This window comes from Mustela nivalis (genome assembly GCF_964662115.1).
Source record: "Mustela nivalis genome assembly, chromosome: 12".
In the NCBI taxonomy this organism is placed as follows: Eukaryota; Metazoa; Chordata; class Mammalia; order Carnivora; family Mustelidae; genus Mustela; species Mustela nivalis.
In genome coordinates this window covers 92,195,564-92,222,755 of record NC_139031.1, presented here as the reverse complement: position 1 = coordinate 92,222,755, position 27,192 = coordinate 92,195,564, and the positions used below count along the sequence as shown (strand labels likewise).

The following is a 27,192-nucleotide window of genomic DNA, read 5'->3' as shown; positions in this document are numbered from 1 at the left end:
GGGTGCTGCCACTCACCTGGGACAGGAGAGGACACCTGGGGTTCTCCCACCCGGTACCCTCAGCCTTCCAGTCAGGACCACTCTGTGACCGACTCCAGAAGGATGCTAAGGAATGCGGAGGCTGTTGCTGACCTTGCAGGAAAGTCTGAGCCCAACACACCGGCGAGGACATGCAGAGCAAGGGGTCTCAGAGCCAGGACGTGTCCTTCCCATCCGCAGGGACTTGGACCCAGACCCCAGCAGTGTGGAGACAGAGAGGGCACCATCACCGTGTGATGACGCAGGTACAGGATATTCCAGAAAGTCATATGCATAAGGGCATCTGACAACCACGAGGTTTCGAAACTCTGAAAACCTTCTCCAGAACTATTTTAAATATTCAGAGGAACGTCCTTAAACAAAACCCACCCGAAGCTGATGTGGTCAAAAACAGCCCAAGGAAGCTTTTAGAAAAATCTGTGCTGCTAATGCAGGATTCTTTGCCTCTGAAATGCAACCCAGTTCCCACATCCTTGTGTCAAGTATGCACGAAGATATGCAAAAGGAGATTTCCTTTTTTTTTTTTTTTAAGATTTATTTATTTGACAGAGATCACAAGTAGGCAGAGAGGCAGACAGAGAGAGGAAGGGAAGCCGGCTCCCCGCTGAGCAGAGAGCCCGATATGGGGCTCGATCCCAGGATCCTGGGATCATGATCTGAGCCGAAGGCAGAACTTTAACCCACTGAGCCACCCAGGCGCCCCACAAAAGGAGATTTCAATGGTGATTTCTTTTTAAGTTTATTTATTTAAGTAACATCTAGGCCCAGTGCAGGGCTCAAACTCGGGACCCCACAGCTCTCCCATGTCCCCGGCTCTCAGGACTGAGCCAGCCCGGTGCTCGACAGTGACTGTTTGCGGCCACGACGACCTGCACCTTCCGAGCCTCAGGGGCTCTGGGCGGCGGCCAGGCGCTTCTTGATGAAGTGGCTCACCAGGCGCTGTGGTCGCTCCTGGTACTCAACCAGCACCTCGTGGGGGCTGCTGACCTGGTCGCCCTCCAGGCGGTCGAGCAGAGTGACACACACCACGGCCACTGCAGAAGCAAACCCCGCATCATGGCCAAGCTCCGGCTTCCTCACCCCATTCCCTAGGGCAGACGCCGTGTCCGCTCGGCCGTCCCGCACGTCTGCCCTGCTGCCCCCCCCCCCGCGCCCCAATCCCTCCCAGCCGCCACCTCCTAAAGCAGCTCCCGAGCAAGGCCCTCGAAAGCCCAGCGTCCTGGAATTCTGGAAGGCCGCGCTGGATGCTGCAGGGGAGCCTGGGAACGTGGGGGCGGACTAACCCCAAGTCAGAACCTTCAGGCGCTCTGAGAGCAGGTTCACGGCCACGTCCCTGACCGGAGCCCAGGTGGGTCTTTCTTTTGCCTCAAGGAAAGCCGGTGCTGCCGGCGGGCGGGGGGCGGTGGGTGAGAGGGTGGGAGGAGGACTTGGACGGGGGCCTGGGGGCTGCGCCGTGCACGAGGGACCCCGGTGACAGCACGCTGGCCTACCTGGGATGTTACACGCGCCACATATGGCGGCCACGACCGAGGACTCCATCTCGATGTTGCAGACGCCCGCCGCCTGGGCCTCCTTCAAGTACTTCTGCTTGTCCTGCTCCGTGTAGGAGCAGAGAGCGCCGTCCAGACGGCCTTGCCCTGAAGACACGTGGAGATGCGCCAACGCTGACCCGGGTGTGCTCACCACTGGCACATAGTATGCACCTACTGCATGCCAAGATGGTGCTACCCACTTCGGACCCCTCCCGGCCCTGCACACTCCTACACAGCACCCTCTAGGCACCGAGGAAACGCGGAAGAGACGGGAGCCCCGGGCAGGACGGAGACCACCCCCCCTCACCTTCATAGAAATCTGAGGTGCACATGGTATTCCCCAGGACCGTGGGGAACGTGAGCAGTTCTAAAGCGCACTGCATGAGCTCCTGCGCCACCTTCTCGTCCAGACGCGTCCTCTGAACCACGGGCTTCCCCAGCACCATCTGCTCGAACACCGGCTTGAAGGAGGCGTCCACCGCCTGCTGGGTGATGACCACGGAGCCAGGCTTCAGACCTGAAGAGAGAAGCAGTGTCGTGGGCACACAGGGCAGACGGGGAGGGCACGGCAGAGCGCGCAGAAAGGAAAATGACCCGTCTATACCCCACAACGCGGGACACCCAGTCAGGTTGTAAAAGGAAACCGCTCGGGATGCACATTCTATATCAAATTCTTGTTTTCTGATGATGGAAGTCACGCGTGAGGGCCGTGGAGAATACAGAAGAGAAAAGGGCGAGAACGAGACTGCCGGGGCCCCCGTCCCCGTTACATGTTCCGAGTCCTCCAGTCCTTGCGGATTGTAACTGGCACGCCACCACTCAGCTGACCGCCATGCCCTCACCTGGTCCCCGCTTAGTGTTTTTTCATTATTTAAGATTTCAAATAACTACAGAGGTAGAATAGTCCAAGGAAACCCCTGTCCAGGGCACCTGCATGGCTCCGTGGTTAAGTGTCTGCCTTGGGTTCAGGTCCTGATCCCAGGGTCCTGGGATTGAATCCCCTGTCAGGCTCCCTGCTCAGTGGGAAATCTGCTTCTCCCCCTCTCTCTGTCCCTCACCCTCCTGCTCCTGTTCTTTCTCTCTGCCAAGTAAATAAATAAAATACATTTTTTTAAAAAAGGAACCCCTGTGCACCCCAAACCCAGCTCCAGCACCTCCTGACTCCAGCCCATCCTCTCTCTCTCTGATCCCGGCCATGCTAGGGTTCCACTTCCCAAGTTTGCTGGGCAAATGCCCCTCCCGGGGCATTTTCGCGTTTGTAGGGACATCGCTCTACTCCTAGTCTTTGATCCTGTGATACCGTTGTTTGGGATTGACCGTGAGGCTTTCTGGATACTTACCTGAATGGGAAGTTGGGTTTCTTCAACACGGAGGAAGGAGGGAGGAGGAAGCCGGGGGATCATTCTGGAGCCCCCCACCTCGGCTGTTTCCATGAAATGTTACAAAGCATGTTGTGCTCCCTGAGTATTTATCTGGACTTTCTTTCCTGTGCTGTTCTGATCCCTGTTCTGGTCAGTGTTCTGCTCCCACCCTGGGGCTGACCCTGCAAAGCGCTCGGCTGCTGGCCCTCCTTCCCTCATAAGCCCGGGGAGTTCTCGCCCCTTCTGCTGTCTGCATCGCCCTCAAGCTGGGGCGTGCGAGCCCCTCCAAGGGGGAACGGGTGACAGGGAGGCTACTGCAGGCTCCTCTCTCGGGCAGCTCCAACCCCAGGGCGGGAATGTCAAAGTCAGAGAGCCTGCAGCTTACTGAAAGCAAATGTGCCCCACATCCGGTCCTCTGTACCTCTCTCTGTGGCTTTCAGTGACAAACAAAGCATGCTCAGAGATCAGCCTGGGGACCCTTTAGGCAACTGAAGGACACTTAACTTTGTGTTCCATCTCTCTCTGTGATTTTCCTGTTGGTTTTCTCCTACGGTGGTTCGAATCCTTGCAGGAATAGGGAAGCGCAGAGGACAGGAGAAAGGCAGAGAAGCGGTTAGAAGGGAGCGAGGCAGGCAGACAAGGAGGCTCCGAGCACATCACCCCAGGAGGACGAGGCCCTGCAAGGCGGGCCCAGCAACATTCTGTGACCTGTTTCTGGGGGAGGGTTGGGACAAGCGGCTGGGCGAAAATAACAGAACAAGCTTCTTTTCCTGCTTCCTGATCATACGTCGAGTCCCTAAGCCCGCCCTGCATGGGGCCTCCCACAGGAGGGTTTCGGGTCCTCGCGTGCGGGATGCTGGCCCCAGGGGGAGGCCCTCGGCACACTTACCGATGCCGCCGGATGTGCCAATGCGGATGATGGTGACGTTGGAGCAGCGGGCGTGGTACAGCAGCTTGATGAGCTCGTGCAGCATGACGGAGGTGGACGGGATGCCGATACCGTGCTGGAACCGGGGAGAGATGCCATGTTACATCAGGGTAGGGGCGCCTCTTGGCCCGTCCAACTGGCAGTCAGAGAAGACAGACTTCCAAATGTGACTTTGGGACATGCCAAAGCCTGCACACAGGTCACACGGCGGTGACTCAAGCCGCCGCCCCGTAAGGCTCAGTGGGGAAGCAACAGCCTGCTCCCGTCACCTGGAACCGAACACCGTCTCTGCACCCCGGAGTGCTCTGGACGGCTGCTTGCTGTGCCCACTCTGACAGAGGACACAGACGTTGAGGGGACCCGGCCCATGGGTGCAGAGGGCAGGTGGGGGGGCTGGCCAAGCCTGAGGCCCAAGCCCCGCACCAGGTCAGGTACTCACGCTGACAGACAGCACAGGGCCCACTTTGAACATGGCATAGCGGTCCGTCCCCCCGCAGATGTTAGGATACTCTGCACCTGGGTGGTCGAGGCCCAGCTCCTTGGCCATGTATTTGGTGAAGGCCTCCATCCGGGTAGGGCTTCCCCCAATACACACGAACTGCAGCCAGAAAACAGAGCCCCATTAGTCCAGGCACAGTGCACGTCTTCAAAGCAGGGCTCCCTCCAACAAGGGCCCCCGACTAACATCAATGTCACCTAGATGTTGCTGGAAAGGAAGGTCCCTGGCCCAAGGCCAGAGCTACCATGTCTGGGGATCCCCATGGTGGGTGCTTCTGTGAGTGACTCAGACGCTGGTGATTTTGATGTTCACCCAGTCTGAGAGGTACTGACCGGCTCATGGGATCACGGCTCCATGCACAACCCCCTGTGGAATCCGTCCCACACTATCCAGGAAAACCAGACCCATGCGTGCCCAGTCCCTGTCCATCCTGTGTACAGCTCGGTCGGCATCCTGGAGGAAGCCTAGGTCTGGAATAAAATGACGCAGGCTCCTCACTGTGCGATCAGGACCCTACAGCCCCTCTGCAAAATGGGCTTCTAACCAACACCTCCCCAGCCATCCAAGAACCAGACAGCTATGGCATAGAAACAGCCAGGAGCCCGGTGGGGGCTGGGGAATTGGGAGCTCTCACATGGGTGGTCGGCTCTCAGGGACAGAAAACCTTTCTTATGCAAAGCACTACGTACAAAAACTTATTTTTCATTGTGTTTTGCCCACAGGGGAAAGGTATATAAGCCAGTTTCAAGGAGTTTGAGGATGAAAGAATGACTCATCTCTAAACATGACAAACAATGTTTCCATAGCCTAGAAAAAATTATAGGTTAAATTCTAATGCATGGAAATCATATAAATTAAGACCACAATCACAGCCAAGGAAACCATCGACATAATGACAAAGCTACTGAGTGGGAGACGATGTCTGCATATGACATGTGCGAGTCACTATCCAAAAATGTACAACAGACCTACACAACTCAACAGCAAAATAAACCAAATAATCTGATTTTTTAAAATGACCTGAAGAGACATTTCTCCAAAGAAGACATTCCAATGGGAACAGGCACATGAAAAGATGCTCCACATGACTTGGAATTGGGGAACTACAAACACATCACAGTTAGATGCCACCTCACACCCGTCAGAATGGCCAAAATCAACAACAGATGAAACAGCAGGTGTTGGTGAGGATGGGGAGAAAGGGGAGCCCGGGTACTGTTGCTGGGAATGCACACTAGTGCAGTCGTTCTGGAAAACACTATGGAGGATCCTGAAAAAATTAAAACTAGAAATACCATATGATCTAGTAATTCTACTACTGGGCATTTACCCAAGGAAAATGAAAACACTAAACAGGAAATTATATGCAGGGCTGCCTGGGTGGCTCAGTCCTTAGGCAGAATCTGCCTTCTACTCGAGTCCTGATCTCAGGGTCCTGGGATTTAGTCCTGCTCTCTCTTTCTCCCTCCCCCCACCAAACCGGTGGTTGCCTGAGGGGAAAGGGTCTGTGGAAAAGTGAAAGAGATAAGGGAATTAAGAGACATAAATTTTCAGTTGCAAAAGAAGATAAAAGTACAGTGTAGGGAAGGTACTCAACAGGACGGTGATAACATTGTTTGGTCACAGATGATCACATTATCCTAGTAAGCACGGAGCACACAACTGCTGAATCGCTATATTATGGGCCTGAATCTAATATCAGACTGTATATTAATACTTCAATTCGCAGAATACTACTAGCATAAGTCATCAGATCAAATCCTTCTTATAAAAGAAGAACACACGGGGAGTTGTCTCATGGTTTGAAATGAACACGGCCGCTGCTGGGACAGACCCCAAAGAGCAGCAAGGAATTTCTGAGCCATCGGTTGTTTTGATTTTGAATCTAAACATGAGTCCATCTGTAGCCACAGGGATCAGACATTCCAAACATCCTGGGCCAGGATAAACCAGCCCCGAGGAACTCAGGACTCTGGGGAAGGGGCAGGGGAAGGACTAGAAGGATAAGTGAGCACAGCAAATCTCAAGAAGACACATGTAATACTCATTATCCCTTGCTCCTCTACAGAATGTTCTGTGTCCCCTTTTCCCTCTTCTCTCAGTGGAGCATTAGGAAATGTGTTGTGTGTGGTTTCCATTATACACTGAACTTGTAAGATATTACTTAGGGACCAATATACAGAACTTCTACCTTTCACTCATGAGTTTATATATTTTAAAAGTAACAATTTGCAAAAATCTGGTGAAGATAAAACTTTTTTTTTTTAAAGATTTTATTTTTACATTATCTCCACACCCAACCTGGGGCTCGAACTCATGACCCTGAGATCAAGAGTCGCAAGCCAGCCAAGGGACCCCTTGGTGAATGTATAACTTGATGATCCAGTCCGCTGTCACCAAGTCCACCCATGTCATCCACGAGGAGGCTGACCTTAAGGCAAACCCCAAGATCAAAGCCTTGCTTTTTACCTTCACATCTCCGAACATTGCAGGGAAGTCATGTGTGCTGGTGCTGAGACTGAAATGGTAGAGGACGTCTTCTTTCATTGCTGCTATATTTGGGTTGGTGGGCTGTACGAGGTGGTCACTATATAAAACAGGAAGGTGAAAGGTTGATGGAGCACAAGCGCCCAGCGGCTGCCATAATAGAAGTGCCCTGTGTCAGCGAGACGCATGTAGCATGTAGTGGGGTGAGCTGGGCTGCCATGAACCACAAATGCTCTCCCTTCCCTGTCTCCATTCTGCCCCCTCCTCCTCCCCCATATCCCTTCCCTCACACCCGGGGCCCCTGCTTAGAGGCTCATCAGAAAGAGCTCAAAAGAGCACAGGAAAGTACAAAGATCAAGACGTTAAATCACCCCAGAGAAAGAGTACAGCCAGTTGCTGCTCAACCCCAGTTCATTCAACACATGACCCTGGCTTTATTTTGAAAATAATACATTCACATAGGAAATACGGATGGAAAAAGAAGTGCCTCTAGTTTTCCCTTCCAGAGATAACGTTTCCTATCTGTACACCTTGTATTTAATTTTTCTTGCCTTATTGCATTAGCCAGTGCTTCTGAGTGATGTCTAGTGAAGCATCTACTTTAGAAAGGAAATGCAAAATGAGATAAGACATCTTTCCACTTTGGTAATCTTTTCAGTGGTTTTCACTTTCCACTTGAAAAGGTGTGCGACTCCTGTTATTATTTCTACCGGACAGCACACTGCTGGCCTAGAACAGGGGTCAGCAAACATTTTTTATAAAATGCCAGATAGTAAATATTTTTAGTTTTGCAGGTCACAAGGGGTCTTGTCATGATTCAACGCAGCTGTTTTCACATGAGGGCAAGTGGGGTTGTGTTCCAATAAAATGTTATTTGCACAAGCAAGTGTACTGGTCTACACTGCATACCCAGCTTGCCAACCTTACACACACCTCCTTTGACATCTACGCCTGCCTGACTCCCATGGGCAGCAGTGCTCCCCAAAACCCTGGCCCGCCAGGCCCCAGGGGTGCAGCGACACACATGGATCCCTGAGTCAGCGTACTCTGGACCTTCTCGTTCTTCTTTCTGAGCCTGACTTTCTGTCCAGAACCCATGGATCTGTTTTCTCCTCGATCTAACTCTGTACAAAAAGAAAGAAAAGATACAAGAGAAGCAGCTCGCAGCTGCCTGTGACTTGGAAGCAAGGACACGGCAGGCCTCCTCGGCATGACGTTCCTGTGACTCAGGCCCCCAGGGCAGCAACCACTTCCTTTGCAGGGGGGAGTTGGGGGAGTGTTCAGCAGGTATGTCTAATATTTCAAAATCTAACTGGAAACACATATTCCCCAACCAAACAGGTGCTCTGGATAGCCATAATACCAATTTCCTTTCCTTCCCTTCCTTCCTTCCTTTCTTCCTTTCTTTCTTTCTTTCTTTTTCTTTCTTTTTAATTTTTGCCACAGGGGCGACAACAGGGGTGATTTCCCTGGAAAGCAAGTCATCTGTAAACTGCTGGCAAGTCAGTCACGAGTCCCCACCCACTCAGAGTACCAGCCCTGCCCCAGACCCTCAAGACCAGGTCTGCTCCGAGGTGCTGGAGATGTGGCAGGGAAAACAGCAGTAAGCTGTAGTCAGAGCAGTATACATGCCACCCAAGTGAGCACCGGTGACTTCTGCAAGCTAGGGGGCCGGGGAAGGACAGGATCTGGCTTGCTCACCAGCAGCCCAGAGTCAGTCTGGGGTTTGGGGTTTGGGGTCTGGGTGGCTCTCAGCCTCTTCATCCACTTCCATACTCCCCGCAGCTGCAAGGAAAGCTCTGACCTCACACCTTATGTTGTAAGATCCTCTAGTGACAGTATTGCTGACATGGGTGGGTCCTACACCCTTTCTGGATGTCGTGAGCACAGCGGGGAATGAGCGCGGGTGGACAGGCAGGAGTCAGAGCTGACAAAACAGGACGTGATTGCGACAACTCTGCCACGTATTTCAACATATTTCAACTTCTTTTCGCTCTCTGATTCCAGTTAGAGAAGGGGAAGGAAACAGGCTCGAACTGATGAACAGCACTGGTTTTCAAACACAGTAACTGGGCACGTAGCCCAAGAAACCAGAACAGCTTTCAGTGGACTTCTGGAAAGGTTCTAAAGTAACACATCAAAGACCTTATTTGAAAACCTGGTTCTCTATTCTAGATACAGTTTCCAGTGACTTTAGCTTGCTTGATGCTGTCACTGTATTCATTTCACAAATACTCCTGGAATACCTACTTTGGAACGGAAATGAGAAATGAGTGACAATTGGTGCAGGATGGGGACAGGAGCTCCAGGACTAGAAGAGAGGAGGGCGGGAGTCTGGGGCAGGGAGGGAGGCAGGGACCCACAGGGGGCCCTGCGCTGGGCACAAGGAGGACAGAGCAGCACCTGGGGGGGGCAGGAGGCGCTGACCTCGCCACAGACACAATGTTACTAATTCCGGGCCAGTGAGTACTTCTGCACTGAAAGGTCACAAGCAGCCAGAAGCTGGGAGCTGGCACTATCCCCACCCTAGAGGCTCACTTTCAAGATTAGTATCTTTCCAAAAAGAAAAAAGGAGGGGTTCCTGGGGGCTCAGTCGGTTGAGTGTCTGACTCTTGGTTTCTGCTCTGATCATGATCTCAGGGTTGGGCGGCAGAGCCTAGGTTAGGCTCCACGTTCAGCAGGGAGTCAGCCCAAGATTCATTCTCTCTCTGCCCCTCCCCCCACACTTTCTCTCTCTAAAATTAAATGAAATCTTGAAAAACTTAGACTTTTTCACAAGAGGCTGCATCCCTGAGCTGGCCTTTGAGCTCCCAACACCACACCTGCCTCTTAGCCAGGGGGGACAGCAAGAAGCCAGGGGTTGGTGATGGCAGCGGTGAGGGAGCGCAGGGCAGGGGGAGTGCAGCTGAGCCCCGTCCAAGCCCCTGATGCTTCACCCTCCCTTCTCAGCCTCATTTCAACCCCACCCCTCTACCAGCATCCGAGGGGCCTGGAAAGGGGACAGGGGAGTTTGGGTTGCAGTGACTTGGAACGGTTAAAACTCTCCATTGCCCGGTCCACGGGGCAGCTCGGGCAGCCCGAAATGTGAGAACGGCCGTCCCAGCCTCCAGGGAGGGATAGGGGTCCGTGCGGGATCTCCACCACGTGGGAGTCCAGGGAGGCCCAAGGAGGACATGGGGAATGCCTGAACATCCTTCCCCAAGAGACGGCCCAGGAGCCCAGGGTTCCGTGAGGGCCACATACAACCCCGGGGTTGTCGAGGAGGAAGCCAACAGGGCCAGCCAATCCCCTGCAGCACAGGTGGGGGACACGAGGGGTGGGGAGCGAGGGAACCAAAATTCCACTGGATTCAAAGCCAATGTTGGAATCAGAATGAAGGCAGGAATTCTCCCGTGGCCCACCTCGCACAAATACCACAGGTACACCTGTGAGCTGGGCCGCAGCATCCAGGGGCGGAGTTCTGGAAAACCGCGAAGAAAGAATTTAAGATTCAGAACCCCGACAGAGCTGGGAGACAGCAGGGCTGTGTTGCACAAGAGAGTCCTGCCCCGTAGAGACCTCGCAGCGTCGGGGCCTCAGGACCTCTCCTGCTGGGCCCCAGTCACCATCTGGAGAATCAAGTATGTTCCTGTATGGTTCCCCCTGGGAAAATGTGTGTCACCAAGTAATTGCAATAACCCCCAAAATGCAACCTGGTCCACTGCCGGCTAGAGCCTCACCTGTGATTGTTGCCTTTCTTTGTCTGGGACCCCGAGGAAGCCATTGTCTCAACGGAGGCAGGAGCCTAGGAGAAAACAACACGGAGTACTATTTCAGAATACACCCAGGCACATACAAAATCTCACAGTTTCTTTGGCAAAACTACTGGAACGGGGCAGCGTCGAACTGAAAGTAGGAATACATCTTCAGGATCTGGAGAGACTTTTCCTTTTATTTGTTCAAGATTTTATTTATATATGTAAGAGAGAGAGAGAGTGCGCAGTGGAGAGAGGCAGGAGGACAAGCAGGCTCCCCGCTGAGCAGGGAGCCTGATGCGGGACTCAATCCCAGGACTCCGGGATGGTGACCTGAGCCCAAGGCAGATGCTTCACCGACTGAGCCCCCCTGGTGCCCCGCAGGTGGTCACTGACCATTTTTAGCAAATTCTGAAACCCAGAGAAAATGAGAAGCCGCAACGCTTCCAACCCCCAGCTTACTCTGATGGGCTTCAGTCCCTAACAGTCTCCCAACGAACCCCTTCTCCTCCTTACAAATCATGCCTCTCCTTGGTTTCAACGGCCGCTGTGTCCTGAATTAGAATTCGCTTTCATTCCCAATAAAGCCATCAGCTGCTGGTAAAGTATGTGGCCGCGACTCTTTCTAGGGTTAATGTGACTTGGTGATCAGAGGTGGGAGCTGGAGGAGACGTGGGGGCTGGTGAGCAGACAGGTCCCTGAGCCACGGGGCTGCTGGGCCCACTGCTTTCTCACCGACGCTGGGGTTGGAGATGAGTGTTCTCCTGCATTTGGAGCCCCATGCTTTGTGCTCAAGCCCTTCAGGCTCTGTTCCGGATTTACCAAGGCCTTGGCATTGTTTTTATTTTATTTTATTATTTTTTTAAGCAGGTCTGAGAACATTCATTTGGCCTTCAGTCTCATTCTGACGGTGTCTGATGGAAGCACATTGACCTTGGGTCTGAGTTCTGTTTGGGATTGGGCCGCCCTTCCTGAAACGGTGCGGCTGTTGCTTCTGGAACCAGGCTGTTCCTGAAAAGCCTCAAAGAAATGGGATCCCAGTCATCAAAATGCTTTGCGGAGGCTCCCCCTTCCCCCCACCACTGGAACTGCGGCCAGCATTAGGTTTAGAAATGATGGTCCCTCAGCACACAGGTTTATTAAAAATCAGACTGACTTAACCAGTAGTAATTCAGACTCCCAATGGCCACCATGGAGAAGTTCCCATCTCCCCAAGTTTAATTTTCTCAAAGCTGAATTGGACAACCACGGTCCTAAAATTGACAAAACGAAATGAGATTCCTTCTACAATTTGTACTTTGAAGCTTCCAAGAGCTATCAGAATCTAGAATTGCCTCTCTCTAAAATACAGTTTGTAAACTAAATGAGGCAAACAAACAATTAAAAAGGGGAAAAGGGGGACGCCTGGGTAGCTGGGTTAGTTGAGGGACTGACTCTTGATTTCGGCTCAGGTCATGATCTCAGGGTCGTGAGATCGAGCCCCGAAGTCGGGCTCTGCACTCAGCCTGGAATCTGCTTGTCCCTCTGTTTCTGCCCCTAGTGTCTCTCTCTCTCTCTCTCTCTCTCAAATAAATCTTAAAATATAAAAAAAAAATAAAAATAAAAAGGAGAAAGGGGGGTCTTCTGAGACCTTTCCCTCCCCCATTTCTCTGTCCACAGAGGCAAGGCCGCCATCTTGCCCTCAGGCCCTGGAGCCTTCTGCCCTACCTTCACCCCTAGCCTTGTCATCCTTCTGTCAAACCCTCTTTTCCTCTGACACTCCCTCTGCTCCCTCCTCTCCCGAACCTATCAAAACCCCCGTTCCTTCGAAGCTAGGTCTTCTGGGGATGTACACATACCCCCCACTTTTCTAAGTTCCCTGGACTAAGGCTGAACCTCTTTGAGGTAAAGAGGTTCCCTGAAGTGCCCGAGGCCCCCCATGGGTTGGCTGAAAATTTTAACAGCAACTCAGCCTGACCCACAGGGTTTCTGGGCTTGGTAGCACATGGTCCACTGGCTTCTGGCTGAGGGCCAGCCCAAGCCTTGGATGAAACCATCCCAGTGGGAACATCCTGAGTGGGATTTTAGACAAACAGACCCCGAATCTTGGCGAGATGCTGGAACGCTCGCTGGACATCGTCCCCGAGCCCTCACAATGGCTTGGCGCAGACCTCAGGCTTGCACACAGATGCCCGAAGGATCCGTTCCCGAAGTTACGACCAACTCCAAACTGACTTTAACGAAAATTCCAGTCTTCCTTTTAACTCTGTGTTCATGAGTGGGCTGATGTGGGATCTTTTACTTTTTGTTAAAAGGCCCAGGATAGATGGGAAACAGATTCGATGACCCTGGCAAGCCAGCTTGCTCACACCCTAGCTGAGTCACCTGCAGGAAAGGCCACGAAATGCCCAATGTTCACATCCATCTGGAGAAGGCCCCTGGCAAAAAGCCTGGTTTCTGCTGTCACTTGCCCGGGACGGGGACAACGGAGGAAGGACCCTTCAAGATTTAAGCTCTTCAACCTCCGATTCATCCCCAGGGCTGGGGCTCTTTAAGGAACTCAGGAAAACCACTCTCCAGATTCAGAATGCATCTCCCTCCTTAGTGACTCAGGACCTACATGCTCAATGCCCAGCCCCACCGCAGCAGAGCAGCCCCTGGGAGGGACAAATGCTTCAAACGGTGGGGATCTCCCACCGACCTCAGCAGGTTCCCGCCTCTGAACCCATTCCCTCGGAGGGGTACACGCTCTTTTCTACTCAGTCCCTCCGCCCCTACTCCCTCGGCTGGGATTCCTTACAAAAGTGTCATGTCAGATTTCCTTTCTCGCTGAAGGGGAAGATAATTCTAGAATCTGACAGCAGCGATCAAAGTAGCCAACCAGGGGGTTAGATGATGCTCTGATGTCTTATCTGCTCTGTCTCTGGCGGGACCATCGCAGAGTCTGGGAACACCCATCATTTATTTCTACTGGATCAACTAACACCCTCTTTTTGGGCAAAATCCTCAGCTGATATTGGTAAAATCCACAGCGCAGCTCCCAAGATTCAGCTAGATAGCTCAAAACCTCTCCCTAGAATTATCAATGCCCTAAAAATACAGAAGTCCTTCAGGGCCTCAAGCCCGTAACAGAGAATTTCGAGGCTCAGGGCCTCACGATCCCCTGTACCAGTCCCTGTCACAACCCCACTTTACCTGGGAGGAAACCCAATGGCCAGGGATGGACCTTTGTCCAGGTCCCTGAGCGGGACCCCTCAGGCCCCTGCTGTTCCTAACCCCTACGTGCTGCTGGCACCCACTCCCACTGCAAACAAAGTTTCCATGGTAACTGGCCTGGGGGGTGCTTGGTTAGAACTCCGGTCGGTAAGGATAGCCCGTGTCTTTCTGCCTTCACTTGGGAAGAACAGCAGGACACCCCGGTAGTCATGACCCAGGGTGACCCCGAGGTTCCTTCAAAGGCTGGCTTGGATGACACAAAGTTTTCGACAGGCTGGACTTGGTTACAATGTGTAGAGAATTTGCTCTTCCGCTCCCTTACCAGACATGTTCACAGGGAGGCAGTGTCCCCTGTCAAACTTCTGACCTGAAAGGGACCTACGGTCTCCAAAGAAAAGTTGCAGTTTCCACCAAGCCAGGCTCAGTATTTATGGTACCTGGTCTCCGAAAGATGACTTGATGGGGACCCAGGCAGACTCGAAGGCTTCCTGAATTTCCCAAAACCGCCAATCAGGGCTGGCTGGCTATTTTCCACACTGGATTCCACACTTGTCCCTCATGGCTCAGTCTGCATAATCTTTACTAAAAAAAGGACAGACTTGACCCTATTATTTGGAAAGAGGCAGACGACATGGTCTTGGAGACTTTAAAGAAGGTCTAACCAAATGCTCTGCCCTCAGACATCCTATTTATCAACAGCCTTTTTCCCTCCAGGAAGGGGGTACCCTTGGAGTGCTCACCTCCAAAAACACAGGGACCACCATGGCACCAAGGCCAAAAATTAGGCCCTGTGGGTGGGGGCCATACCCCTGGCCTCAGGGCCATTCCTGTTACTGCCCTCTTAGTTAAGGCCACTGCAGAAATCATCACCCTACCTGTACCCCACACAGAAGCCCTGATAAATTCTCCTGACATTCAAGCCTTTTTAGCCAGGGGACTCCTGGGGGGCTCAGGTCATGATCCAAGGCCCTGGGATGGAGCTCCGCGTCAGGCTCCCTGCTCAGTGGGGAGTCTGTTTCTCCCTCTCCCTCTCCTCCTCACTCATGCTGTCACTATCTCATCTCTCTTTCTCTCTCTCAAATAAATAAAATCTTTTATCTATTTTTTTTTTAAAGACTTTTCAGCCAGTCACCTCACCCCCTACGACACCCTCCTGGTAACTGTTCTTCTTACAATAATAACTCTTTCTGGTCCCAGGAGTCTCGTCTTTCTCCCCTCCTTCCAGAATTACCCCCCACCCCCCGCCAGGACACTTCATGTGGTCAGATCACCTGGTGACTCCTGATAACCATTTCCAGGGACCTGCTCTAACCAGTGCAGACTTTTCACGGTTTCCTGATGGTTTCTTATTTAAGGGATGAGATATCGTGCTGGGTTTGCTGTTGCAAATCCCTGGGAGTCGCTCAGGCAGGACCTTTAACTCTGGCTTCTCCCACCCAAACGGTGACTTATACGCCCTTACCTGAGCTGTGTTTTAGTCATGGGCAAAACCACAAACATTCATGCTGACAGTCACTATGCCTTTTGGGAAGGAAGCTCTGGACTTGGTAATGGGGCAACAGGTTTTCTTACCTTCATTGGGGATAAGATTAAAAATGACTCCTAGGCCCAACATTTATTAGGCGCCATGTTTTTGCTGAGGCTCGAGCTACTGCTAAGGTTTTGGGGCATTCTAGAGTCAACTCCCTGGAGGCCCAAGGACACCACCCCATTGATATTTCCACCCCAATGTTGCCCAGAAGGAGTCCAACAGCCAGACCTCTGTCATATTCCAAAGAGATGCTTTTCCAAATGACAATTAGGAAAAATGGACCAGAGATCCCCAACAATTGGCCCCAGAAACGTTAAATCAGTATTGGAAATCTAATAACTATTGGTTTGATAAAACAGAGAATTGGAGTTTAGACCAAGTAACAAGCAGGACTTACCAGAAATTTTAAATTCCCAGTACTTACAACCATACATGTTAAACCACTGGTTTACTGTGAAAAGGACAGCGTTAATGAACCAATATTGACGGGGACCCTGTTTATCCCACTTCTCCAAAATATAATCCCGAGAAACATACCCGTCCTGCCTAATGGACCACATGAGGTTTGGCCAACGGACTGCACCCAGATCCCTCCATGTCACGGATACAAACCTGTTTCAGTCATGGTTTGTACGTTTCCCTACTGGATCGAAGCCTTGCACTGTGGACAGGCCAACACCTCTTCTGTGGCTACGACGCTGTAAGGACAGACGAGCCTACACTGTGCCCGGGGAAGACCATCTTACCAGTCAGGTGCTTCAGCAAGTCTGGCTGGTTTTACAACACTTCTGTTGTGCACACCACCCTCAAACCTCAGAGGCGCTCCAACACACTAAGGGTGTTATGGAGACAAGTGGCAACTTGTGCGGAGACCCTGCAAACACATCTGTCAAAGGCACAGTCCTTACTCGTTCTGCATCTCAGATCTGCCTGCTTGGGAACCCCCGGACTCTCTCTCTGAGATGGTCCCGGGAAGCGCAACGCTCGAGATCCACCGAAGACCCAGCAGGACAAGGCAGATGGGAGCTGACATGGACATGACCTTGCCTGTGACGCTGCTCTACTGCCCCAGCCTGAGAAAGAGAAGCTTTCCTCATCCCCTGACCCTGTTCTCCCTGAAAGGCATGCTTGTCCTCTGTCCTCGGGGACTGGCCCAGGGTACTAATTTTCTTTTGCTCCCTAATACACCTCCACCTGTTACTGGTAAAGTAACTGTCAGGTTTACCTTCTTTTTTTTTTTTTTTTTTTTAGATGTATTGATTAATTTATCTGAGGGGGAGGAGGGGCAGAAGGAGGAGTCAAACAGACTCCCCGCTGAGCGTGGAGTCCCACACGGGGCTGGATCTCAGGACCCTAAGATCATGACCAAGCTGAAGCCAAGAGTCGGAGGGTTGGGAGAGCGGACACCCCCCTCCAGTGGGAATCCGCCTGGTGCTTCTGACGTTTGACTCCTCAAAAACGTGACTACTACTAACAGCGTGTCGCTGACGGAAAGCCTTCCGGGAAACAGAAGCGCGTGGTGAGTGCATTATTTTGTATGTTATATGTATTTTATTTTATTTTTTTTAAAGATTTTATTTATTTATTTGACAGAGAGAGATCACAAGGAGGCAGAGGCAGGCAGAGAGAGAGAGAGAGGGGGAAGCAGGCTCCCCGCTGAGCAGAGAGCCCGATGCGGGACTCAATCCCAGGACCCTGAGATCATGACCTGAGCCGAAGGCAGAGGCTTAACCCACTGAGCCACCCAGGCGCCCTGTTATATATATTTTATACCATACTCTTACGACGCAGCTGGAGAAAAGAAAATGTTAAAGTATCATAAGCAAGAGAAAATACATCGATAGCACTTTGTGTATTTATCAAAAGAAATCCGCATATGAGCGGAACTGCCCAGCTCAGATCCTGGCTGTTCCAGGGTCAACAGCTCTGGGTCCTCATCCTCTCTCCTGCCTGGAGCTCCTAACACCTTTGACATTTCCTAGGAGTTGAGAGCAGGAAGATGTCTCTTGTTAATGATGTGATAGTGGGAAACTGCCTAAGGATAGGGGCTGGTTGCCAGGGAAACCAAAGATCACGTGGTTGGAGGTTGGCAGTTTCAGCCCCACACCCCCCCTCTAGGGTGGGTTGCAGATTGAATCAATCACTAATGACCAATGACTCATCAAACACGCCCATGTAACAAAACCCCCATGAAAACCCAAAAGGACCCCTGAAATCCCTTATCTGGAGATCTCCCGGGTTGGTAAGCAGCTGGTGATGAGGGGACCGTGGGCCCTGGGGGGACATGGGAGCCCCACGCCCTCTTCCCAGACCCTGTCAGGGCAGCTCTTCTGTTCCTTTGATAACAAACCAATGATGCAGGGAGTAAACTGTGTCCCTGAGTTCTGTGAGCCACTCCAACAACTTCATCAAGACAGGGAGGAGCTGTGGGAACGTCTGGTCTGTGGCTGGTCACTCAGAACCCAGGTGACAGCCTGGACGTGGAGCTGGCATCAGGGAGGGCTGTGCTGGGGGACCGACCCGGGACCTGTGGGTCTGACTGGGCCTCCAGGCAGATGGTGTCCAACATGAGCTGCACTGGGATGTTGCAGAATTAGCAGTAGGAAACCCAGATGTGTGTCCAAATTGTCATGGGTGATTAGAATCTTTGGCCCTGATTCCAGGTAAGTAAGCACAGCACTGATCACACAAATTCACACAGACAGCCAGGCTTCTGTCCAAGTCTGGCTTCCAGGAAGTGCAACCATCAGCAGGGCCCTGCAGGGACTGGCCCTGGGCTGCCCACTGGGGCCCACCCCTCCTGCCATCCCTCTCTGTGGGCTCTCACGTCTCCAAAGAGATCTGAGGGGGCCTTGGGGTGTCACAGCAGCATCAGCAGGGCCACAGCTGGCCGGCAATCAGCACGCCCCAGTGAGAGCAGTACTGCTCACAGAAGCCCCTTCCTCCTAAACAATGAGCACCCTCCAGGAGGCTAATTTTTCTTCTGCAGGGCACCAGGAGCGAAAGAGGAAGAGTTAGACCAAGTTAGACCGTGCCTTCCCAGGGGGCAGCAGACAGAATCCAAAAAAGGAAACGAAGCTTCAGAGAAAGCATCCTGTCTGACATAGAGAGAAAGTGCCGCAGCCCACACGTGCTTGCTCTTCTTGTCTCTAAAGCAGAGGAAACATCTCCCTGCCCAGTCCCTGCCCTGCACAGCCCCCGGGCTCAGTGCTTCCTGAGTCTGCCTGGCCCGCTTCCCTTGGCATCCCTTCTAGGCTGTGAGCCTCCCCAAAACTGACCCTGTCCTGCACTCAGTAAAAGATTGAACCAGCTTGGGACTGAGAAAACCCCAGACTTCAGCAATGTTATAAACAGAAAGATCCCTGCTAATGCACAGACAATGCCGGCATGGCCAGTCCGGGCTTAAGGACCAAAGATGCATTTCCCTCTCCAAGGGGCACATTCTACCAGTGCCCCCCACGACCCCCACCTGCACAAAGGTTGAAGCCAGGAGATAAAGGAGGTGCTTCACTTTTCGGGACGAGCAGGGGTGGAAACTCGGAGCCCATCGGCCCTTGTGGGTAGCTGCCCACTCACCTAGCGTCTTCCAGTGGCCACGGGTGAACCGGCAATGGTGAAGCAGGTGTTGGTTCTTGGAAAAGCAGCCCCTGGTGGTGAGAAGCAAAGAGGTAAAAATGTATTTCCAAACAGGTTTCCCGCTTGGCAAAAAATGAGCAAAGTTACATTGTGTTCTTCCAACCTTCAGAGGATTCAGGAACTCGGCTTGTCAGCCCTGTAGTCCTGTTTGCCCCGCTGGGGTTTAGTGTAGAAAAAGAGGAGGAGCCCCGTTTGCAGGGTCCACTGCCCCCAGCATCCGCCAAGGCCCACTTAGCTCCCCCTTACAACTTAGATCACAGACAAAAGGTGTTGGGCCAGAGGAGGGAGCTTCTGTGGGAGGGCCGGGTGCTCAGAGGAAATGGGTGATGGGGGCTTCCAAACACCCCTCCAGGGCAATCTAACCAAGAGAGGTCATGGGTAGGATTTAGGGCAGATTTGTTTCAATGGTTCAGCTGATTTAAAATTATCACACACCCCAGACATTTCCCCTTGCACAGATGATACAAATAACGCCTTCCCCAACAATATGTGCTTGGTAGAAAACATTGGTAGAAAACGTTGGCAGAAACGTTGGTAGAAAACATTGGTAGAAAACAGGACTTCCAGTCTGGGCATCTCAGAATGAACCCTGGTGCCCATTCCACTTCCTGTTTCCCGTGCAGCCCAGAGATGCCAACTTGGCAAAACGCGGTCCCTGAGTTAGTCCGCTGCCACACTGTCCATCCGTGAAAGGCTCGGGTGACCTGCTCCCTCCTTATCCCCCACCAACAAGGCTGCTGGTGCAAAGCAAGGTGCATAGACAGACGTGCTTACACTACACGGTGCTTTTAGCTCACTGGGGATAAGCTTCATGCATTTACCAACATCCCTAGAAAAGGCATTAACTCTCCCTAAGATGCCAGAAAGGGCTAAGCTTGGCCTGACACTGACCTGAGTCAGTGAGTGACTCAGTCACTGACCTTGGGGAAAGGTCAAAGGCGAAGTGCTCAGACAGTATGTCCCAAGGTGGGGGCAGGGGGGTGGCTCTGAAAGGTAAGAGCTGGGGAAGGACAGAGATTTGAGCTCCTGAAATCCCTTATCTGCCTACAGGTAGAGCCTCCTAAAAGAACACAATTGTTAAGAATTAGCTCCCAGAGAGCAACCATAATCTCTTCTCTGAGAAAAACCTGAACAGACACTGTCACTATCCTATTTTCCTGAGGGAAAAAAAAAAAATCTTTCCAAAGTACTTTGTTTCCCTAAGTTGCTTTTCTGCACTCCCCTAGAAGCCATTTGTTCTCCCAGAAGTGTCCCTCTGCACCCCCCACACCCTATTCAGATGGTAAAGAAGCCCCCACATTCTAACCACCTCACCAAGCCACAATTTTTTTAACTCCCTTTGTAGACACAAATAAAAATCCATCTTTTCTCTTGCTACTCTGTCTTTTGTCATTTTAATTTGCAGCCCCCAAGAACTTCATCTAAGAGGATAGAAGTTTTTCTCCTCAACACATGATTCCAGGACAGCTGGAGGGACACAGAGCCTGAGCAGAGATGTGCTAAGAACAGAAAAGTGGGGTACATTCTGGATCCCAAAGATGAAATCTGAAGGATTGACTGGAAGGTGGTACTGGGATGAGGTTGGCGGGGATACCTGGGTCTAGCCAAGATGACACTGTCCCCGACTAGGCATGGGGCTAAGGCAGGCTGTTTCACTCGAGACACCATGGTTTAGCACAAGGCAGTTGTGGGAGTCACCCCATGGGGGAAATAAAGCTTGACATGTCTTCAAGAAGCGGGTTTGAAAAGTGAGAAATAAAGTTCGCTGGGGAGAAACATGGTGGGTGGGAATTCAGGGTCAAAGGCAAATTGCCAGAACCAACAATTGAGGGGAGCCAAGGACATGAGAGGGCCAGCAAGCAAGGGAGCAAGAGGGTGACCAGGGAAATATCCCGTCAGTGCAGAAGGACACACTGACCCAAAGCTGTGTTTCAAAAGTCTAATCTTTGAGCATCATCGGCCCTAGATGAGGGTTGTCCCTGGTGTCCCTCTGTCCTGAGGGAGGGAGCTTCCATGGAGAGCAGACAGTTCTTCCACAGCCCAGCGTGAGTGACATGGGACCTGCACCCCAGGAGGGTACCAGCCCAGAGGCCAGTAGAGGCAGCACTGCTTCCAACACTGCCCCGGGGTCCTCCACCTTCTCCCCCAGGGCAGAACGCATCCACTTCCCCAAGAACAGTCTCCTCCTTCCTCCCCAGGACCCCATGTGCTTCTCTACACAATGGGAAGGTGTCCCTACAACCTGCCATGGGGGTGCAGCCGCTCAGAGAAATTCAGACTTGGGTCTGGCTCTCAGGGTCCCTGGGGAAGAGCCTCCGCTGTGAGCCTCCGGGGTTCCCCATCCAACTGCTGCCCCATACAACTTGTAAAAATACAAACCCTGTAGCTGATGTTGGTTTCCTTGGGGTTGTTTTAAGTTGTAACCCATAAAACTAAAAATCAGATAATTTACACTCGGTGTAAAAAACACTCAGTGTATATAAATGTTTATAAAACATTGTTTTAAAGATTTTATTTATTTGAGAGAGAAAGAGAGCAAGGAGCAGGGGGAGGAGCACACTCCCCCTTGACCAGGGAGCTGGGGACCTCGACATGGGTTCGATCGCAGCATGCTGGGACCCTGACCTGAGCCCAAGGCAGATGCTTAACCGACTAAGCCACCCAGGCGCCCCTATAAAACGTTTTTGAATGAACACAGTTCAAAAGCAAATGAGTATGTCCGTCTGTACATATGGGAGTGAGAGAGGGGGGAAAACGGTCAGTGTTTATCTTTACAGAGTAGGAAAAGCTGAAAGTTTCACTTCCTGTTTTATATTTGTGCTTATATATATAAATATGTATTTCTTATATATATTCTTATATATCTTATATATAAGATTTATATATATCATATATATAAAATATACATATCTTATATATAAATCTGTTATATCTTTTTATTAAGTTTTTATTTAAGTAATCTCTACACCCAGCTCGGGGCTCACACACAGGGCCGATCAAGAGTCACACTCTCGGGGCATCTGGGCGACTCATTCATTAAGTGTCTGCCTTCAGCTCAGGTCATGACGCCAGTGGAATAGAGACCCACATCTGGCTGCCTGCTTGGCGAGGAGCCTGCTTCTCCCTCTCCCTCTGCCCCTGCTTGTGTTCCCTCTCTCGCTGTGTTTCTCTCTGGCAAATAAATAAATAAAATCTTAAAAAAAAAAAAAAAAGTCACACTGTCCATGGACAGAACCAGCCAGACACCCCTAGTTTCATTTTCTTAATAATGAGTTTGTATTAATTTTATGATCACCAAAGAAAACAAAGTCCTCTTGGACAAAAGCCCAGGTAAAAAGCTAATTTATTATTATTTATAACTAAAACATTATGCAGTGCCCAGAGGTGTGGAAAGCCCTGGAGCTAAGAATGTGATTTGTGGGATCATGAAGTTTATGTGGAAAGAGCTAGAAACCTGGCCTCCAAAAACGGGAGGAAAAGGGCAGATTGGCTGAGCCTAGCTGAGCAGGGCTGGGCAGGGTAGAGGAGGAGCGGGAGTGCTAGGAAGGGGAGGATCTGGCAACCTGAAGACTGCTTCCCTCAGTGGCCTTCCAAGTAGCCCAGCTCTCCAGATTTTTGCATTTCTAGGTCACTCCCCATTGAAGAGGGCAGCTGGGTGAGGGGTTCAGGGTGCAGGGTGCGGGTGCCAGGCTGAGCTCTGGCCTGGATGCCCGTTCCAAGCCAGCCAGGGAGACTGCTGCCAGAGACCTGAGTCATCAGGCAGGTCACCCAGCCAAGCCCTGCCCTGGAAGGGAGACAGATCTATGGACAGCCTGTGAGGCTGCGCAATGTCTCTCCAATGGGCGCTCCCAGGCCACTGGACGGTTTATCAGAGATACAAACTGTGAAAGGACACACTCCCCGTGCCAGTTCCATCTCTACCCTGTCATTTTTGACTGTGGTTTCTCTTCGCACCTGCCGGACAGACGGATCACAGTGTCATACTCTAAAACTGGTTCAGCGCTGGCCCAATGCGTGCTGCCATCCACTGGTGCTCCCCAGGTTTGGGAAAGAAAGAAAAGAAAGAGGAAAGGAAGGGAGGAAGAGGGGGAGGGGAGAGGAAGGGGAGACCAAGAGGGAAAGGGAGGGAGGAGGGGAGCGGAGGGGAGAGGAGAAGAGAGGAGAGGAGAGGGAAGAAAAGGAGTCCAAAATGAACTCACTTGCCCCAGGGCAGCAAACCAAGACCTAATATCCGTTAAATTGAAACCAAATGGGAGACCAGCCTCAAAAAAAAAAAAAAAAAAAAAAAAAAAAATCCAAGCAGAAGAAAGGGTTAGTCATACCAAGTTTTCTTTTGCAAGACTAGCTTGACCCTCGACCCCAACCACTTCTTCCTTAAGCCTCTGGAAATCGAGAGGGAAAGTGAGCTTCCCCAGAGATGACTGATGATGACTGGTCCTCGGTGATGTAACCGGGACCAATTCCCTACGGGTTAAGATGCTAACTTTGCAGCGACGCCCCGTGAAGAAAAGCGGCTGACTCCCAGCTGCGCTAGAACCCAACCTACCTTTAAGCCCCCCGGGGTCCCTGCTCCTTTGAGCACCTCCATTTGCAGACTGTCTCCTCCTGGTGCGCAGGATAAACTTACTAATTGCTACTCTGGTGAATCAGAGGCTTTACGCTGTTCTTCCCGAACTTTTGACAGTTTTAACCCATCCGCCTCTCAGAAATGTGACCTTTAACCAGTCCACCTGCGATCACCTGGTCACAACAGTGACAGACTCCTGCCCCTCCCCCAGAGAAGGATGACCTTGCCCAGAAACCCTTTCTTTTCACAGGAACTTTCATCTGGTCTGGTCAGGTCCCTCTGCCCCCACCCTCAGGCCCCCAACTCCTCCCCTTGCTGCCTGTAAAAGTCTTCCCTTCCCAGCTCCCCGCACCTCATTTCTGCTTGCTGGACGGGACACGGCTGCACTGGTGAGTGACCAAATAAAGCCAATGGGCTCCTCAAACCTACCCCAAAATTTAAAAACAAATTTTAAAGAGCAAAAACCATCCTCCAAATAGTAACTTTACTTACCACCCCCAAAGAAAAGGGGGTAGTTCTAGGTGTTCTCTGGTTTGGTCTTCGGAGAAGCCAGTCCCCACTCTGTCCACCACCACCAGAGGCTACATCGGCTGCGCTCTGCGCAGGCTGGCGGTCCGGGAGCGGGACAGCTGTGGTGGGGTCAGGAAGCGCATCTTTCTCGGCCCCGCGCAGCACACCGTAAGCGCTCTCCCTGCGCTAATCCCAAACGCACCCCCATCCCTCTCCCAGAACATTCTCCCCACGCACCCTCTGGGCGCCCAGCTCCCGGCGCATCCTCCCCCCAGCCCTCTCCAAGTACGCCGCTCCTTGAATCTGCTCTTCACCAACCCCGCACCCAGCTCCACAAGCGCCCAGCTCATACGTCCTGCGCACCCTCTCCCTGTACTCCTCTCCCCGCGCGCGCTGCTCCCGGCGCACTTTCCCCGAACCGCCTCGCCTTATACTCCCCTCCCTGCACTTTCCCCCCACACTCCCCGCACGCTGCTCGTCCTCCCTGCGCTCCGCTCGTCCTCCTTGCGCGCCCTGCTCATCCTCCCCGCGCGCGGTGCTTCGGCGACACCCTCCGCGCACGCCTTCGCGGTATATTCCCCTCGTCCCATCTTCTCCCTACCTCTCCCCGCACCCTGTTCATCCTCCCCGCACCCTGCTGGAACTCCCCGCGCACCCTGCTACCCACACGTCCTTCCCAGCCAAAGGCTGAGTCACCTCCCCAGCAGGTGACACGAAAGCATGGTTCCCGAAAGCGGAACCCCAAGCCCGGCGTGGACCACTCACCTGCGCTAGGTACCGGCGAGGTCAATTTCGGATCTGGGTCTGCGCTCTGAGTCCGGCCCGCTGCTGTCCCCTCCCTGCCCCGTTCCGGGAAGGCTGACCCCAACTCCGCCCAAAGTTCCTTCCTCTTGTGGCGGGTGGGGTGGTGCGTCAGCGGAGACATCCCTGTTACTCATTAAGCCGCTCCACCACGCAGAAAACCTCTTGTCAGCCTTAATACAGTAAACAGCCGAGGTTATCCAGCCGCGGATGGGCCTCTCCTGGAAAGCGCAGGCAAACTGCCATCGTGGCAAGCCAAGTCTGCGCACCATAGGCAAACTGCGGCGCGAACAGAGTAGAGAGTACCCTCTCCCGGAGGAAGGGGGGGGGGTGTCGGGAGGAGCTTTGAACGAACGTTCTTTGGAGGAAAAATGAGCCGGAGGTGGTCTCTCATTGGCCGCAGGTGATGGTGGAGGTGGCCTCTCATTGGCTGCAGGTGAGGGAGACGGAGACGGAGGTGGCCTCCCATTGGATGCAGGCTGGTGCCAAGTAGCCCCCCCCCCCACCGCTGGACTAGAGGGGGATGCAGCAGGTGGTTTTGAGGGCCTGCGGGGGCCGCACCCCCAGCTCCAGAGCCACTGGAAAGAAAAAACAGGTGGAACCAGCCCTGGGCCCGGTGGGGAGCGGGGGTGTCAGGGAAAGGGGGCTGGGCCATGTCTGCTGCGGTCCCTTGATCTCTCCAGCCCCTTCTCTGGGGCTTTTTTCTGGGACCCTCTGGATACCGGGAGCTCGCTAGTAACGAGAAAGCCAGGAGATGCTGGCGCAGAGAGGGAAATGACTCAGTCAGTCGCCGGCTGAGACTGCAGGACCTGGCAGCAGGCCAATACTGCAGGCGAACCCGCGCCACTGGGCAGGTGCCTGGGACAGGCACCCAGCACCCCACCCGGGAGCTTGGCACCTGAGCACCTCCTGAGATGTGCCCACCCGGGACCCCATGACCTCCTGCACTCAGGACTTTGTCTTCCATTTCTAAGAGGCAGCCCATGAACTGGCAAATCGAATACCAAAGACATGTTTGTCAAACTGACCCCTCAGGAATGGGACAGACTGAAAAGGCCACTGTGGCCATTTCTAAACCATACCTGAAAGCCCCGCCCACCAGCGGGCCACCTCCAGGAACCGCTCCAGGCGGAGATGCCAAGGACACACAGGCCCTCACCCCCGCAGGGCCAGCCCCAAGGGCCTGGGACATCTGCGGACAAGTGCTCCGAGTGGCCTCACACACAAGCAAGTGACACCACGAGAGCCACTGGAGAATAATGACCACTCCTGTCTGGCTGACCAGCACGGAGGACTAAGTTCGCTTGATTCAAGCGCTCCCAGAAGGAGCTGAGAGTAGTGTGGAGCTGTTAACTGAGGCTCTTCCTGGCTTGGTGCCACACCCCACGGCTAGGGACCAGCCACTTCTCCCTTTCCATCTCAGCTGCTCTCCTGCATTCAGACAGCAGGCAGAAATGTCAAAGATCGGAGAATGGTGGTTTCCAGACTGCCAGCAGGCCGTGAAACTGTGTCGTGGGTCACAGCCGTTGTTTAGGTTGTCGATGAGGAGGAATGGAGAAGGAAAAGCATCTGCAGTCTCTCACGCTGGGAAGGGACCTTCCTGGCAGGAAAGCCAGGACGTCTGGGAATTGTCCCGCCTGGGGCCCCAGAGGCAGATATAACCACATGCCCACACTGTCGCCTGCCCCTCTGCTGTCACACAGCTCTGCAGGGTCTCAGTGTTCCACACACCCTCCCACCTGACTGTTTGGCTCTGAGCGGTTACCTCACCTAGGAATTCTCCCCCAGTCCATCCAGGAATCCCAAAATTTCCTTTATTAACTGGTGCCCAGCCCATAGTGACCTTTGCCTCCTGGAAAATCACTCCACTGTTGGGGCCATGACGCCTGCCAGCCCCTGGCTTTCTGTAAGTCACTGGAGCCCACCTGAGCTCGATCTAGGTCTATCAGTTGGGAATGATACCCCCAACAAGTTTCTGTTGAGTATTAGTCTCTTAGGCTGTGATGCTTTTGCTACAGCAGCTCGAATGACTAAGATAGAGCTGTAAGGAGTAAAACAGAAGGATGTCTTGTGCCCTTTACCCCGTTTCCCCCAATGCGAACATTTTGCAGAACTAGAGTAGCAGAAGTTGACGGGGGCCTGGGAGAGGAGCCCTCCTTTACCAAAAGAACCCCCATGGTGCCCTATCCTCGCACCTACCTCTCATCCCCTAAACCCTAGCATCCACTCATTGGTCCTCAATTTCTAAAATGTGTCATTAAAATACACACACACACACACACACACAGACACTCTTAGCTTTCCAAACTGGCTTTTACTATTCAACAGAATTCCCTGGACATTCGTCCACATAGATATAGTTTTTATTGTAG

General features: G+C 52.5%; 1 protein-coding gene across 16 annotated transcripts; it reads right to left on the bottom strand.

Annotated features, from left to right (window-relative positions):
- Window positions 1-765: 765 nt before the first annotated feature.
- On the bottom strand, window positions 766-25,129 carry UPP1 (uridine phosphorylase 1). 16 transcript variants are annotated; one of them, XM_082692771.1, is made up of 10 exons: window positions 24,785-24,889; window positions 18,883-18,953; window positions 18,134-18,289; window positions 10,566-10,630; window positions 6,829-6,946; window positions 4,300-4,458; window positions 3,822-3,936; window positions 1,879-2,088; window positions 1,530-1,676; window positions 766-1,073 (listed from the first exon to the last, which is right to left on the bottom strand). In XM_082692771.1, the coding sequence occupies exons 4-10, from the start codon at window positions 10,607-10,609 to the stop codon at window positions 925-927; spliced, it is 942 nt and encodes a 313-aa protein (XP_082548897.1). In that variant the 5' UTR covers window positions 10,610-10,630; window positions 18,134-18,289; window positions 18,883-18,953; window positions 24,785-24,889; the 3' UTR covers window positions 766-924. The 16 variants fall into 16 exon arrangements, with proteins under 16 accessions (XP_082548897.1, XP_082548903.1, XP_082548902.1 ...); XM_082692777.1 differs by lacking the exons at window positions 18,134-18,289; window positions 24,785-24,889 and adding exons at window positions 19,863-20,002; window positions 24,675-24,705 and having other exon boundaries at window positions 18,883-19,004; XM_082692776.1 differs by lacking the exons at window positions 18,134-18,289; window positions 24,785-24,889 and adding exons at window positions 19,863-20,002; window positions 24,621-24,668 and having other exon boundaries at window positions 18,883-19,004.
- Between the last annotated feature and the right edge of the window lie 2,063 nt (window positions 25,130-27,192).